Raw genomic sequence first — 15,439 nt, forward strand, 5'->3', positions numbered from 1 at the left:
ACCCAAGTTTGGGGAATGAACAGGGGACAGAGCAATGAGGTTTCTGTGACTTTTGCTTGAATTCCCAGCCCAGCCGGTCTGTCACAAGCAAAGGGAAAAACACCACCAGAGATTTCTAGACATACCCGGGCCACCATGAAGACCGAAAATATGAAAATGTTAATCAAATGCCAACAATTTGATCCAGATTCTGTCAACCAGGTGTTCTGTTTTGTTCCTGTAAAATGCTCTCGGATTGAAGGAGTTTGGAAAGAAGGAGCTCTCCTGGGGCATTGGCTCAACACATCAGCACAGCAAGGGTTAAGAAAATCAACAGTAAAGAAACCTGCTTAACCAAATGTTCCCCAAAGTTGTATGACCAGGGAACCCCTTTCCTCATCCCCTCCCCGATGTGAGGCGTGAGAACTGTATCCTGTGGATGACCATGGCCAACACTGGTGTGTGAAGTGGGGTGAGATTCGGAGCCCCCGAGCGGCTCCCACTACAGTGGGCTCCACCGGCTGGGAATGTGGGAGGTGCTCTGGCCTCCGTGAAGCTCTCAACGGCACTGCGTGCCAAGTCCACGGTGGCTGCTGCCACGTCCAAACCCTCCTCCACACGCTCCTGCCCGGCTCACGCAGTCCAGGCGGCACCTAGCCTGAGCCCAACTGTGATCCCAGATGCTGATCAGGCCCCGGGGCAGGAAACATCTCCCAACCTCCCAATCCCCAGCAAACAGCAGGGTCGGGGGCACTGGCCAGAAGCAGAAAGGAGTGAACCCCCGGGACATCGGGCCCACAGGACCTGCTCTCCCTCTGGTCCTGCGTCCCGTGCCACCCTCCACCCAACTGTGAGGCACAGATGCAAAATGGGACTGCCCAGCTGTAATCCCTGAGGACGGGGGCCGTCCTGGATCTGGTCTTTGCAGTCATGGTGACAACACGGACAGGCAAGCCCAGTCACAGAAAGGCTGCAGAGTTCTTGTTTCAAACCTCTGCCAGATGTCTGGGACTTCTCCACACACCCCCCCTAACCCGTCTTCAGGCCGGTGCTGCTCCCAGGGGCATCGCTGACACAGCCCTGACTGACAGGACACTCTACGCCACCCAGCAGAGCCTGGGATCCACTCCGCCTGCTGCACACCTCGCTACATTCACAGCTTCAATCATAATATTCATTTGGCAACTCCACACACCCGAGTGCCCACTGGGCACCAGGCCTCATGCTGGCCTCCAGGGTGTGGTGGTGACAAGGAGAGATGTGTCCCCTGCCTGCCAGGAGCTGACGTTAGACTTCAGTTGAATGTTGCAACACAGAAGAAGCACAAAAGTGACTCGAGTGCAGAGCAGGGGCATCCAACCCGGTGAGGGTGTGGAAAAGGAGTGGATCCGGGAAGGTTTCCAGAGGGCTGTGCCACCCAAGCAGAAGGACAGCAGCATCTAGCCAGGTGGCCAGGAACGGGGATGAGGAGGGCAGCAGAAAGCGAGGAGCACCGGGAGAACTCAAAGGTCAAGGTGGTGTCTGCTCTGTACCTGCTACTTTACTAATGCCTGCAACATGCCAGCTGACTCCCGACCCTCAAGGACAGACAGAAAACAGACCACCCCGGCCCAGGGCCACAGGAGCACAGTGCGCCCCCTGCCTCCACCGGATCCCAGGTTTGCACATCTACATCTGCGAGGTCTAGTGTAAAAGCTCCTGGAAGGTAAGCACCAATCATTCAGGCAGTTCCTTTCTTGAAGACACGAGTTAAAGATGGCTCCAGAGAAAGAAGGCGGGGGTCTCTGACATGCAGGCTCCCTCCCGACCCAAGGGACCACAGACCACTCTCCCTACAGGGAGCACAACTCTCTGGGTAAAAGGTTCGGTGGGGGGGGGGGGGGGGTGTACCTCCAAGAAGGCAGGCCCTTCTCCTAGGGCAGAACTGAGCTGGGGCCCCGGCTCATAGAGAAAGTCCTTAGATGCCTTGGGTGCAGGTGAAGGAAGTCCTAAAAGCCTTACCCAAAAGTCACGTCCATAATTTGGTGTATGATATCTGTGTCAGGGAGAGGGCCCATAGAATACCTCCTCAAACAGTGGTAAAGAGGCTCACAATGAGAGAGTTTTAAACAAGTCCCATACTTGAGAGAATTAAAACACTGGGCTTCCTGGTACCGCCCCTATAAGTAGGCCAGGGACCGGGACTTAGGGTTTTACTTTGTCTTTTCTGTCCAGAAGCTGACCGGTGGCAAAACCCTAAAGAGAAAATGACATATGTACCTATCTCAGCGGCAGCAAGAATGTAAGAAGGAAAGGGGTGCAGCAAGAATGTTTTGCATGGAAGCCAGTGTAAGAAGGAAGAAGAACCCTTTGGGGGGCAAGCAGGTGACGGCAACTGCCCAGATGTGAGGAAAGGAGGTGGAGTCCCTGCCACCGGCTGCAAGCGTGGGAAGGAGAGCACGGAGCTGGCCTGGACCCCAGAGGTGGCTCCGTGACAGAAGAGAATGCTTCTCCACCTGTGGGTAACAGAGGTCCTGGGATTGGGATCCCATCTTTAGACTTCTCCCAGCCTGTGTCATGTGATTCACAGCAAGGACATTCCTAGTTGGGGTTTCCCAAAACCCGGGGATGGTTTCATACGTGGGTGAGCACTCAGAGGGGGCGTATTTATGGGCTGGGCAGGCACTCCATGCTTGATATGCCTCACCTCCCTGAATCTTTGCAACCACTTCTGGAGGGAGGTCACACAAAGGTCTTTATTTTACAGAAGAGAAAATGGAGACTCAGAGGCTTGAGTGACCCAAGGTGCCGCCAGGTCTCCAACTGCATCTGAGCTACGCTGCCAGCCAGGTACCAGGGCCAAAGGGGGAAGTTACTACTTCAGTTTGCATCCTTCCATATTTTCCGCTTGGCTGGGCCTTAGAGCTTAAGATGTGGACGCTCTTTTCTTCTGAGAAGTAATAACATCAGGAAGAAAGCAGCTGTCAGTTAACATTCCAGAAAAGCACAAAGGAAACCAGACGGTGCGTGAGGAGTTTGGGGGTGACCATCTGCCTCAGACAAGGGTGCTGTTAGGCCAACAGCAGATCCCTAGGATGGCCAAGGACAGAATGAAGGCACAGTCCCAGGTGTGGACGCTCTACAGTGAGACAAGGTGCACTGACTTCATCTTTCCAGTGTCAACCACACGATGCCCTGCAGAACATATTCAGAATCTAAGCTGAAAACCCATTCTCTCCACGCTGTGCAAGAAGTAAAGTACACAGACACTACCAGCAGGCCCGCCCTCCCAACAAGCTTTGACACCCCCAGTGGCTGCCTCCAACCTTTGTCTCTCAGGACTGTCTGTTAAACTAAACAGAAGAAAATATGTAGGCCCAGGAAAACACAGAGAAGGGAATCTGGAATATCTTTGCCTGTTCTGTTTATTCCCCTCCTAAATGATGACTCAAACACCTGCCAGGAAACGGCCCCCATCTGGAAAGCCACTTGGAATTCTTGACCAAAATGTCAGCAAGGTACTTGTGTAAAATGAGCTTTAATCCTGGGCTGATGTGTCTTAATCTTCTTATCTGTGCAAAAAATATGGAAAGCATCTTGGCAACACAAATAACAGTCTGTTAAGACGTGACAACTGCTTTAATCCTACAACACTTTCTATCTCAATCCTTCAAGTTATTTCTTTGCTCAGGAATTATTATAAACAGTTCAGTGCAGCAACATAAAGGTGAATTTGTCACTGATGTGTCGACTCTATTCGCAAACTAATTCTCTGGTGAAGAATAGATAATCTCAAACATGCTGTTGCTAGGTGATGCCTCTCTTGATCTTGGTGTCCCAAATGCTCAGTGGCCACCCAGTCCAACTAGGAGAGGGTGGGGGGCCCCTTAATTCCTTCTTCAGTACTAGAATATGTTCTTCCCCAAGCAACTCCCAGCTGGCTTCAGGGAGATCATACAGGGCATAGTTTTGGAGATGACGCTATCTTTTATTTTACGCACTTCTTTCTGGAATGCTCTCTTCATCCTGCCATTATCTTTACCTACTGAAATCCAAGCCACTTTTCAATGCCGTAATCTATGCTGGGGACGCTGCTGTGTCCCCATACTTCAAACAACAGTGTGAGCAACACGCAACCCACGTTTGCTGAAAGGCCTCTACTAGACCCAGCAGCAGGTGCTTCACACACCCAGTCTCATTTCATTTAATGTCATCACATTCCTGTGATGTCCACACTGTTTATCATCTCTGATCTGCAAATCATGAGATAAGACGGAGACGCCTCAGACAGATCGTGCTTTGCTCGAAGTCACAAAGCTGGTAAGTGGCAGAGCTGGGACCAGAACCCTGAGTCTGACTTCCCAGCTGGATGCCTCGGGTCCCCTGAGGCCAAGCCCAGGGGCCAAGCCTCACTCTGCCGCCTCCTACACGGCCCTGCAGTCGAGCCCTTCTGTCCCTCCCTCTCCGCCCCAGTCGCCCAGACTGTAAGTGGCTGTGACAGAACCTGTGCTTCGGGCACCTCTGCGCCTTGAATCCAAGAGAAACCCCATACACTTATTAAATAAATCATACAAAGTCAGCAACTTCACCAAAAGAACGGAATTCAGGGAGCCAGTTTTGCCACACGTTTCTAACTCTGCCGCTAGGTGGCGCGACAGAGGCAGAGCTGAGGTGAAACAAAAGTGGCCGAAGGCTGGGGGAAAGTTCCAGGAAAGACCACGGAAACCACCCCCACAGGAAGGAAACCTAAGGACTACAGAACTTCTGCTGAGGCAGCAGACCAAAACTGATGAAATGCGGGCTCTGATTTTTGTGTGCATTCAAACTGGCCTCAACCACTTGTGGCTGGGATCCTGGGCACTGCAACTTACCTTCCCGGTTCCCTGGCCGTCTAACAGGGATGGTGCCATCCCCCAGGCAGTCCCAGGGAGGGTTAAATGGAATTATGCACACAAAGTGCTTCCGGAGTGGCTGGCACACAGCGGGGATTCCACCTCGGCATTACTATCATTATTATAATTATACCCAGAAAACTGCAAGCACATTGATGCCACCTTAAAGCACGGGTCTTGGATTCAAGGACTGGATCCAACCCCCAGGTCCCCAACAGTGATGCACGCCTCAAAAAGTGGCCCCGTCTAAAGCCGCCCAGATTCCGGGACAACTCAAATGCTCAGTTGTTCAGAATCCCTCAAGCTCTGACCTGAAGGAAGGCTAGCCAGTTAAACCCCGCTTGCAGCCACACGATTTACTGAGCCTCTACCATGTGCCAGACACCATGTCTGGCACTGGAGACAGGATGAACGGTAGACAAGAGGTGCTATAAGGAAGATAAGACAGGGTGGTGGGAAAGAGTACCGGGAGAAGGGTACTGTAGGGGGAATGGTTGGGTATGGCCTCCCTAAGGTGTCATTTGAACCTCAGACATTAAAGGAGTAAGGCAGGTGAAGGCAGAGTGTGTTGTGCAGAGGGCATCCCAGGTACGAGAGTCCTAAGGACAGAAAGAATTTAGAGGCTAATGTGGCTGGAGAGTTAGAAAAAACATAGTAGGTGGGGTTGGGGTCCATGGTGAGGAGTCTGGATTTATCCAGTTTAAAGGGAGGCCAGAGGAGGAGACCAAGGACGGGAGTTTAATCTGGTTCATATTTGTATTTATTTATTTAAATGTTTGTTTATTTATTTAGAGAGAGACAGAGAGTGAGTGGGGGAGGAACAGAGAGAGAGGGAGACACAGAATCCGAAGCAGGCTCCAGGCTCTGAGGTGTCAGCACAGAGCCTGACACGGGGCTCGAACCCACAAACCGTGAGATCATGACCTGAGCCGAAGTCTGACACTTAACGACTGAGCCACCCAGGCTCCCCTGTATTTATTTATTTTTTTTAAGTTCATTTATTTATTCTGAGACAGAAGGAGGGAGGAGCAGAGAGAGGGAGAGAGAGAATCCCAAGCAGGCTCCAGGTTGTCAGCGCAGAGCCCGACACGGGGCTCGATCTCATGAATCCTGAGACCATGACATGGGCAAAAATCAAGAGTCAGATGCTTAACTTACTGATCGACCCAGGCGCCCTGACCTGGTTTGTATTTTTAAAGGATCTCGCTGGCAGTGGTCCTCACACAATTCTTCCTATTTTTGTGTGTGAGAAAGGTTTGGTAATAAAATGCTGGGGAACATCTCCCTGGGGGTGGTGAGGAGGACAGGTCTCACGGAGGCAAGCACAAAAGGGGACCAGTGACGAGCCTTCAGGAATCATCTAGGTGACAAGTGGCGGGGCAAATAGCAACCTGGGCTAGTCCTGTGGCCTTGGAGACAGGGCAAAGTGGGTACTCTGGCAGACTGTGGAGACTGAGCTGGCTGGTGCCTCAGCTGTGGGAAGACAGAGGATGGTAAAGGGGCCGTGAAAGTACGTCTTGCTCACTCAGTGGCAGACGCTGTTAGCTAAAACAAGCCTGTCTCCTGTGGCAATGAGACCCCACAAGCAGGGGGGCCCTCCAATGGTGCTGATAATGACTGATCCAGGCCCCGGACTCTTAGATCCCCATGGGCTACCGCCATCAACACCACGAGACACCCTTTCGCCTCTGAGTAAAGGGTGGTCCGTGTCCTCACAACCTGAGAAAGCCAAATTCGCAAAAACCATGTGCCCCATTCCCACTCTGCTATTACAAATGTGACACAGCCATTTTCTGGGTCAGCAAACTCCTGAAATTCTGTGTGGCAAACCTGGGGGAGTTCAACTACAGCAAAGGCATTTTAAACTTACTACACAGAGCAAGGCCTGCCTTCTAAACACGTGCATGGAATAACCACTCCCATCTCTGCAAATACCAAGTTCTCTTTGAGAGGAACAGCCAAGCATAGTGCCCTACATGGGCCAGTCTTCCGGAGGAGAACTCGTGCCCATGAAGTCAGTGCTACTGACCCACCACAAATGGCTGACCGTGGGCTCCCAGGCCAAAGAATGGAAGGAGGCACACTGTCCCAGTTGACTCTCCCTGCTTACATGGCCTTTGGCCCCAGCCCCTGTGAAATGGAACGGCCCGAACCCAGAGCATCTCTGAAGGTCCTTACATTGAACTTGAGACAGTGCTGAATGAAGGTCATGGTTCCTCCTTAACAGGGATATGAAGTACATGATCCCACTCATCTGCCAAAAGGCCACAATGGAAAAAGGTTGGGAGGGTGAGCCCTAAATTCCAGTTGGCAAACAATCTATTCCTGCATAGTTTTATTTCATTTCATAACCCATGGGTGATGGGCCCCTTGGGGACAGCAGGCGATGGCTGGAGATACTTCTGGTTATCACAGTGTGGGGGAGCTGCTAATGGCACCTAGTGGGTGGAGACCAGGGACGCTGATCAGTATCCTACAGCGCACAGGAGGATCCCCAAACCATAAAGAATAATCCAACCCCAAATGCTAACTGTGTTGAGGTTGAAAAACTTTGCATTAATTATTTTGAAAATACTGCATTAGATCCTAACTTGCATTATACACTAAAGTAAGTTCCCAGTGGGTCAGACGGGACAAACTGGGGTGGTCCCTAGCTTTTGTGAGTCACCTCTCCTCTCCCTCCCCACACTCTGTATTTAAATGTGTGCAGCATCCTAGGACCCAGTAGGTCAGATGATTGGGTAATGTAGTTTCTTGGGACTCAATGGACTCCCCTAACCCAGGGGTTCTTAAAACTCAGGCGATTCTGCCCAAGGGGACATCTGGCAATGTATGGAGACGTTTTTCCTTGTCATGACCGGGGGCAGGGGGTGGCACTGGCATCATATAAAGGCCACAGATGCTGCTAAACATCTTGCGATGCATAGGACAGTCCCCACCAGTCCCAATGTCAATTATGCTGAAGTGGAGAAACACGGCTATAATCCAAAGGCAGCTTTCGCTCTACTTGGACATCCACCAGAAGAGTAACATCCGGTAGTAACTGACAGCACATCTCCACATGCCAGTGGGTCAATTACCCGACACGCGTTCTCCCTCAACAATGACCCTCAGGCTTGATGAGCATCATCCCCATTCTACAGATGCAGGAACAGAGGTCAAATATGCTGCCCAAGATTCCGGGCAAGTGAGTGGCAGAGGTAAGACACAAACCAATTGTGCCACGAGGAGTCAACCAGAGCCTGCCAGGCAGTCCTGGGTTAAAATTGCCCCAGGCTGGAGAGACGAGGGAGAAACCCATGCCGATCTCACTACAGGCTCCACGATCACATGCCAGCAGTGCTCAAGCTTCTTGGTCTCGAGACCGCTTTGCAGGCTTGTAAATTATCGAGGATCTCCAAGAGCTTTTGTAAATGTTGGCTACAGCTGTTGACACTCGCCATGTTAGAAATTAAAACCAAGAAAATACCGAAACGTTAGCTTATTTAAGGTAGTAAGTCAGTAAAGGTTTAGCTACACAATGTATTTTTATGAAAAATAAGTTTTAAAATAAAAGAAAATTAGTGAGAAAAGCGGCATTATTTTCCATTTTGACAAATCTCTTTAACGTCTGGCTTAAGAGAAGACAGCCAGTCTCCTACCTGCTTCTACAGTCCATCTGTTGCTGTACCACACTATTGTAACCTTTGGATAAACCGCCACTGTCCATTCACAAGAGAATGGGAATGGAAAGGGCAAACAATGTCCCTGTATTGTGATGAAAATCGTTCTGAACTTGCAGTCCCCTTGAAAAGGTCTTGGGGACTCCAAGAGGCCTCTGGACCATCTTGGAGAATCGCTGCCATATGCTGTTCTCCGAGTCCCAGCATTCTGAGGACAGTGAATCCTGAATTCATTACAGACCCGTCAAAAGCTTTATGCTGAGGTTCCATGCTAACGTGCAGAGACAGCTGCGTCTGAGACGTGGTACAATAGGGCTGAAACCCAAATGCCAACCAAGGTCAGGCAGGCACCGGAAAAGGAGGAGGTGGGCCAGGTCCCAGGCTACTCGGTGGGGACTGCGGTGTCCCCGAGGGCACACAATCTATCTTAAGGGCGGCAGCTGCTCCTCAGTCCTGGCCACTCATTACTGTGCAGGACCACTGGAAGAGGCTGGTTCCTGCTTTTCACGAGAAACCAGAAACCTGGATCATTTCCCCCCCTGAAATCTCTGAATTCTTAAGCGTTGGTCCCTAATTAAAAACAAACAAACAAAAACCTTTAAATGGGCCAAATTAAACATGTCTGCTTGCCCCTGAAGCAAGTTTGCCACTTCTGCCTGTGGTTTTTGACTCTGGCTTCGTATCATCAAACATCTGTGGAGCTTTGTAAAACTACAGACACCCAGGACCTCCTGCAACCATCGCTGATGGGGCGGCCCAGGCGTCAGTTTTGATTTCCCTCAACAGGTTCCTTAAACAAGTGTGACGTGCACTCAGGGTTAAGATTCAGGGCATGTACTAGGCAATAGCACCCCGAATGCCGAGACTGCCAAGGACAAAGCAAAGTGTGGACACGCGGGGGGGCTTTTCTAAGGCCCTATGCTATTTGCTGCCCTACCAAGTAGTGCAAAGTCATACCGAACACGGCTCCACGGGTCCCTGGAAGGGTAAGGTGCATAGGTGGCAAAAACAAATCCCCTCCACACAAAAGAACTCCTGCTGCTTGCGGCCACCTTCACCAGCACCACTAGATCCTGAACAGATAATGATGCAAACCCACCTGCCTCCGGACTGCTTCCAAGTACCATGGAGAGCTACCACGGCCACCTCTGCTGCCTGCCTTCTCAGGGTTCTCCCAACCAGAGAAAGGCCCGTCTCAGATCCCCCAAATGCATCCCATCGCTCCCCAAATGGTCCTCATCTCCCACTCCACCCTGGCCTGTTCCCTGTGCGCGAACTCACTAACAAGGCCGGAATTCAACTGGCGCCTGAAATGCCCCCTTTGCCACTGCCACACGTCACTCTTCCAAATGCCATTCTGAACTTGTCTGCTCTAGACTCACTTCATTCCTGCTGCCTCCACTCGCCCCAATTCCTCCACAGTATAAACACACACCAGGCCCTGACTATCTCTGATGCCCAACGACCGTGCAAGGGTAAGAGGACTGCTTGGGCAACCCCATGCACAGTTCACGCAGAGTTCAAAAGTTCTGCAGAACTACGACCTTTTCTGTCGACACAACGGAGCCCAAACTTAAATTGTCTTCAAAGTCTATAAAGATTCCACAGCCTCTGAGGTCGCATACCACTTCACTTAGCCTAAAAGTTAAGTTTAGGGCAGGGGAAGGGGACGGCGAGAGTTGAGCGAATTGAGAATTCTAACCATTTGTGGAGTTCTGGATCCACCATAAAAATTCACTGCCATCTCATTCTCTCAAGGGTCAGGCTTTATGTCAACAAGTAAGGCGAAAACTGAGAAAAGCCAAACCACCCTTGAAAATCTCTAGAGTGACATTTGGTCAGGCTACATCTGAGCTCCTCAACTGAGGGCAACTTTGCCTCTCCGGGGAACACTGGGCAATGTCTGCAGACACTCCTGGTTGTCATGTCTGGGGGAGGGAGGAGAGGGAGAGAGGCGATCAGAGAAGCTGACCAACATCCTACAAGGCGCAGCACCACAACAAAGAATTACCTGCTCACAAGTGTCTACTGAGGCTGAGAAACCTGGGCCACACGATCGGACGGAAGGCAAGGCCGAACCCAGGAGGGCGGACAGCCCAGCTCCAGCTGGCCTCCCCTCACAGCTCACCCCGGGGGCCATCTCACTCAGTGGGCTGGATTCACTCGCGGTATTGACACTCACTTCTTGCTCTCTTTCTGCTGAGAATTTAAGCCAAACCAGCCTGCAACAGGAGTCCACTGTAGTCAAAAATAGCTACCTTCTACTGACTTTATTACTGTGTGTGGAGATAGGCATTAAATAATTTATATGCATTAATTCATCCAATGCTCAGAGCAACCATGAAATAGACATGATTATCATGATGCTCATTGTACTCACATCAGAATCATTGGGCTCAAAATGTCAACAGGACCAAAGTTAAGAACACTGCTTCATACCATCTCCCAGGTTTCCACCACCTGTGTCCGCAGGCCAGCGAGGATTCTTACGTATCTGATATCTTTTAACACCGGGATGTGGAATGTGAGATAGCCTATAGCTCAAATACACTTTACTTACCCCTGCCCATTCTTTACCTTTACCAGAGACAAAATTCTGCCTTCAAATCTTGACATCCATCTATGATGGAGAATAACTCCAGGGACAGGACGATTAATGAGCTCAGGATATATCAACAGCAAAATGCCAAGGAGAATAGAATATCCCTGGATACCAGGATAAACACAAACACACACACACACACACACACACACACATTCTCCCCCTCTCTCCTAGAAAAGCATTCCAACTGGACTCTAAAAGTCACAGACTACTGGAGTACTAAGAAAGGGCTGTGGGAGTTGCTGTCACCATCCCTGAAGAGATCACCATGGCAACGAAGGCCAACAAGATGCCGTATTAGATACACAATTGGAAACGTTTCTTTGTGCACTAGCACAGCACACCTAACCTGTCCTACTCGAGCCAGTGGTTCTCAGCCCTGGCTGCCCGTCTGAATCACCCTTGTTGCTTTCTCACTGTACAAAAGCTCAGGGCCCACCCCACATCTCACAGAATCGGAGTGGGTGGGGTGTGGGGATTGAGCCTTTGTTGTTTTAAGAGAGCTCCCCCCGTGATTCTGTCGCCCAGTTCAGGTGCACAGTCACTGCCTCAGACTCACACAGAGGTGGCAATGGCCCAGGGAAGAGAGACAGAAGGGTAGGGTGTGAAGAAGGACCAGCTTGGAATACCAGTTTGAAAAGACAGAAGCTAAGAGAGCATCTGACTGGAGATTAAACCAGCAAGAGGAAAAGCACGCATCCTTTAGGCAGTCCCTAAAGCTTCAAAATGCATAGGCGAGAAAGCCCTGCTTTACATAGCAGATCATAAATTAAGCATTCTAGCAGGCTGTACAAGCCAAAAAGCCACTAAGATTTGATATCCTGGGGACAACTATGCCAGCACTGGTGTCAGACGCAAAGTACCAAGTGCGTGTGGCATTTATTAGGCAAAAACTTTAGGTGCAAAACATTCCATTCCTCTATTTTATACTTACTGTTCAATTATGCAATCAGTAGCTCATATGTCGGCACATATGCTAGCAATGGTATCCCTGGAGAACAGGAACTCATGCTTTCCCCTTTATGCTCAAAGGTATACCTCACAATAAGGGTCCTCACTGATGGATTCATTCAACAAACATTTCTTGGATACCTATGTTGCGCCAGGCACCGTTCTAGATGTAGGGAATCCATCAGTGATCGTGACAGAAAGAAATCCTTGTCCTCGTGGAGCCTATACTCTAGAGGAGGAGTAGTCAAACAAACAAGTAAATTTAGCATTTCAGATGATGGTGAGTCTGTGGAGTGGAATAAACCAGGATAAAGGGAATAGGGAATGTGGATCCAATTGCAAATAGGTAGGCAGAGAAGTTCCCCATAATAAAGGAACGTCTGAATAAAAACACGAAGGAGTGAGCCACAGGGATATCTGGGGGAAGACTGCTTCAGGCAGGGGAAGCAATGGCATCACGGAGGGAGTGGATGGTCCACTCAAGGGACAGTGAGGAAGCCAGAGTGGTTCACGCAGAACAAGTCGGGGAGAGTGTCGGGGGACAGGAGGACAGGGAGGTATCAGGGGGCCACTCTGGCTGCCGGGTTGAGTTGTTAGATGGGTAAGGATGGAAGGGAGGCCCAAGGGGTGGAAACCGGCGTTGGTGGGGAAAAGTGGGCACCTTCCGGAAACACATCAAGGTACAAGTGACAGGATTTGCTGTGGCATGTGAGAGAAAGAGAGGGGTCACGGGTGACTTCAAGGTTTTTGGCCTAAGCAATTCCAAGAATGGACTTGCCACTTACTGCACATGGGAGGAAGACCGTGGGATGGGCAGGTGTCGGGGGGAAAGATAGGGATTTTGTTCAATGCGCCCTTTAGACATTTAAACGCAGATGTCGACTATGACGTTGGATGTGTGAGTCTTGAGTTTGTGAAAATTAACAACAGGAAAAACCTCACTAAAGTGGACCTGTGGGCTAGAAAAGGAGGCCAGAGGAGAACAGACATTAAAGGGCGACTTGTCAACTACAGCCTCCAACAGAAGAAACATCAACAGGAAACAATGGTCAACTACACGCCCTGACAGAAGAGGTACGTTGGGTCTCCTGTAAGAAATCCGCTGCCCCTGCAGCTCAGCCAATGAGCAACTGTCATCATCCTGCTCGTTTTCCAAGACTTGCAATTCCAAACAACTTCTCCCAACTGTCCCCTACTTCCTGAAATAATGTTCCTGTCCCTTGTTGGGAGACTGGCCTACGGTTTTGCCTTCGCTTGCTTGTCTTAAATTGCAATTCTCTGTTATTCCTGAAGGAGCCCATCTTGCCAGCTAAATAGCTAACGGTATTATTTTTCAGAGGAACGGGCCCAAGAAACCGAACGGGCCATATATGTAAATACGTAAGGTGCGTCGTGTCGACTCCCACTTATCCACACCCTCTTCTGCCTTTAACTAGATCTCGTGAACCGGAATGCGCCAACCCTCCGTGGGTCCTCTGTCTCGCAAAAGAGACACGGCACAGAACGGCAGGGGGTGTGGGTGTCTGTATGGGGGGGGCACATGGGCGCTGAAGCCAGACCACCTGATTCACATCTCCGCTCCTCACGAGCAGCGTGACCTGCCCTGGACAAGTGACTCAACCACTCCAACTGCGTATCCTCACCAAGAGAACAGCCTGATGGTCCCCACTTCGTGGATCTTTTGTGACGAGTGTCACAACAGGATTCAAGACTTTGAACGGGGCGTTGGAATCATCCCCAACGCTCCGCCAGGGCGGGCAGTGACTTCTTTCCTGCTTTCTTACGGTTCCCTATGGAAACCTCAGGACACTCTCCAGGAGCAGGGAGCACGGTGCGGGGGAATCAGGATCAGGCAGGTAGATAGGTCGCCTGAACTACACTTGTGCACCTAGAGGAACGGAGGGAGCTAAAAACAGGTCTCGGAAGTCCTGAAGCCACCGCGAATGTCAACACCACTATTGATTTAAGCCGACATCAGCTTATGGAGTGCCTTCTCCGGGGGATTTGGAACGGTAACCTTGTTAAAAACGCTCGGGTGGGATGTCAGCGCTCCAGAGAGGAGAGAATTCACTGTCTCTCTCTGTCTCTCTCTGGCAGTGCCGCAAAAAAGGGCCAAAAAGCAGCCAGGGCTTTCAGCGGTCCATATCCTGCGGCCAGGCCCAAATGCAGGGAGACGAGGCGTGACTCTCAGGTCGCCACTAAGGATGTGGGGGAACTGGCGGGAATTGGGGGACCGAGTTCAGGGTGGGGGGTGGGGGAACAGACCGGGTGCCCTCCATCCTCGGCGTGGGGCAGGCCCGCGTTGGACGAGAACCCCACAGGATTCGGGGGTGGGCCTGCTCGGCGCCAGGCCAGGGAAAGGGGCAAGCCCGGTCCCCGAGAACGAGGGGGTGCGGGAGGGAGCGTGGCGCGCTGGACGGCCACCAGGCCCGGAGGTCTATTTACATCTGAGGCCAAGGCGCTAGGGCCGCGCCTCCCGCCCCCTTCAGGCCCCGACCTGGCTCGGGAGGCAGAAGGGCCTCAGGGCCGTGCCTCCCGCGGCCTCCCGCGGCCTCTGGCCGGACGGTGGCAGGGCCGAGTCTGCCGGGAGTGATGGGCCGGGCCGGTGAGCCCAGCCTGAGGGGACGCAATGGGGGGCGGCTGTGGGGCCCGCTGGGCCGCTATCCCGGAGCACACAGGTCCCCCACACTCCGGGGTGCTCACCCCTCGGGCTTGTGGCCCCTGGGCCTCCCGCCGCCCGTTCCCTGGCCGCCAGCTGGCCCCCGACGGCGCCTCCCCTACCTTCGTTCGCCAGGTCCGCCATTTTACTTCCTTAAGCCCTCCCACAAGGCCCCGCGCCGGCCCGGGCTCGCCTGCTTTCTGCCAGAAACTTGCGCGCGTGCGCACTTCTCAAGCTGACTCTGAGAGAGGCCGGCAGCTCGCGCCTGCGCGCTGAGCCCGGCGCGGAGTCGTGCTCCGGCTGACGGTCCGAGCCCAGCCACGCTCCGGGCACGCGCCTGCGCACTAACTGCCCCCCTCCGCCTCCTTTTCCCGCCGACCAAGGGGGCGTGGGCAGGGCGGGGCGCGTGCGGCGCGAGCCTCGCGCGCGTCGCCAGCGACGCGGCGACGAACGTTCTGTGAGGCGGGTGCGGAGGGAGTCCGGTTTCGACGCCCCGACTTCCCGCTGGTTTTCCGGGGGTTTCTCGCGGTGGGAGCGTGAGCCGCCTAGGGAACCGCGACCGAGGAGTCCCTAGAGGTGAATCTCTGGGTCTGTGTTTGGCGGGGGCGGGGGGACTGCGGGGCGCCCCGTCCCCTGCGGCATCGATTTCGCCTTCTGAGTTTGGACCAACGTTTTCCTCCGGCCACTTGGGGCGGTGGTGGTGGGGGGTGTGGTC

The 15,439-nt window shown here is 52.3% G+C and overlaps 1 protein-coding gene across 8 annotated transcripts in view; it reads right to left on the reverse strand.

The window, feature by feature from the left end:
• Positions 1-15,065, reverse strand: part of RANBP3 (RAN binding protein 3) — a 54,797-nt gene extending 39,732 nt beyond the window's left edge. For 2 of the 8 annotated variants that reach the window (XM_043586330.1, XM_043586329.1), the window contains exon 1: positions 14,847-14,947. In XM_043586330.1, the coding sequence (XP_043442265.1) occupies positions 14,847-14,868 (22 nt within the window). In that variant the 5' untranslated portion in view covers positions 14,869-14,947. Of the gene's footprint in view, positions 1-14,846 lie in introns of all 8 variants that reach the window. The other 6 variants (XM_043586336.1, XM_043586334.1, XM_043586327.1 and 3 more) reach the window with 5 other exon arrangements.
• Between the last annotated feature and the right edge of the window lie 374 nt (positions 15,066-15,439).

The sequence above is a fragment of the Prionailurus bengalensis genome, chromosome A2 (assembly GCF_016509475.1).
Source record: "Prionailurus bengalensis isolate Pbe53 chromosome A2, Fcat_Pben_1.1_paternal_pri, whole genome shotgun sequence".
Lineage (NCBI taxonomy): Eukaryota > Metazoa > Chordata > Mammalia > Carnivora > Felidae > Prionailurus > Prionailurus bengalensis.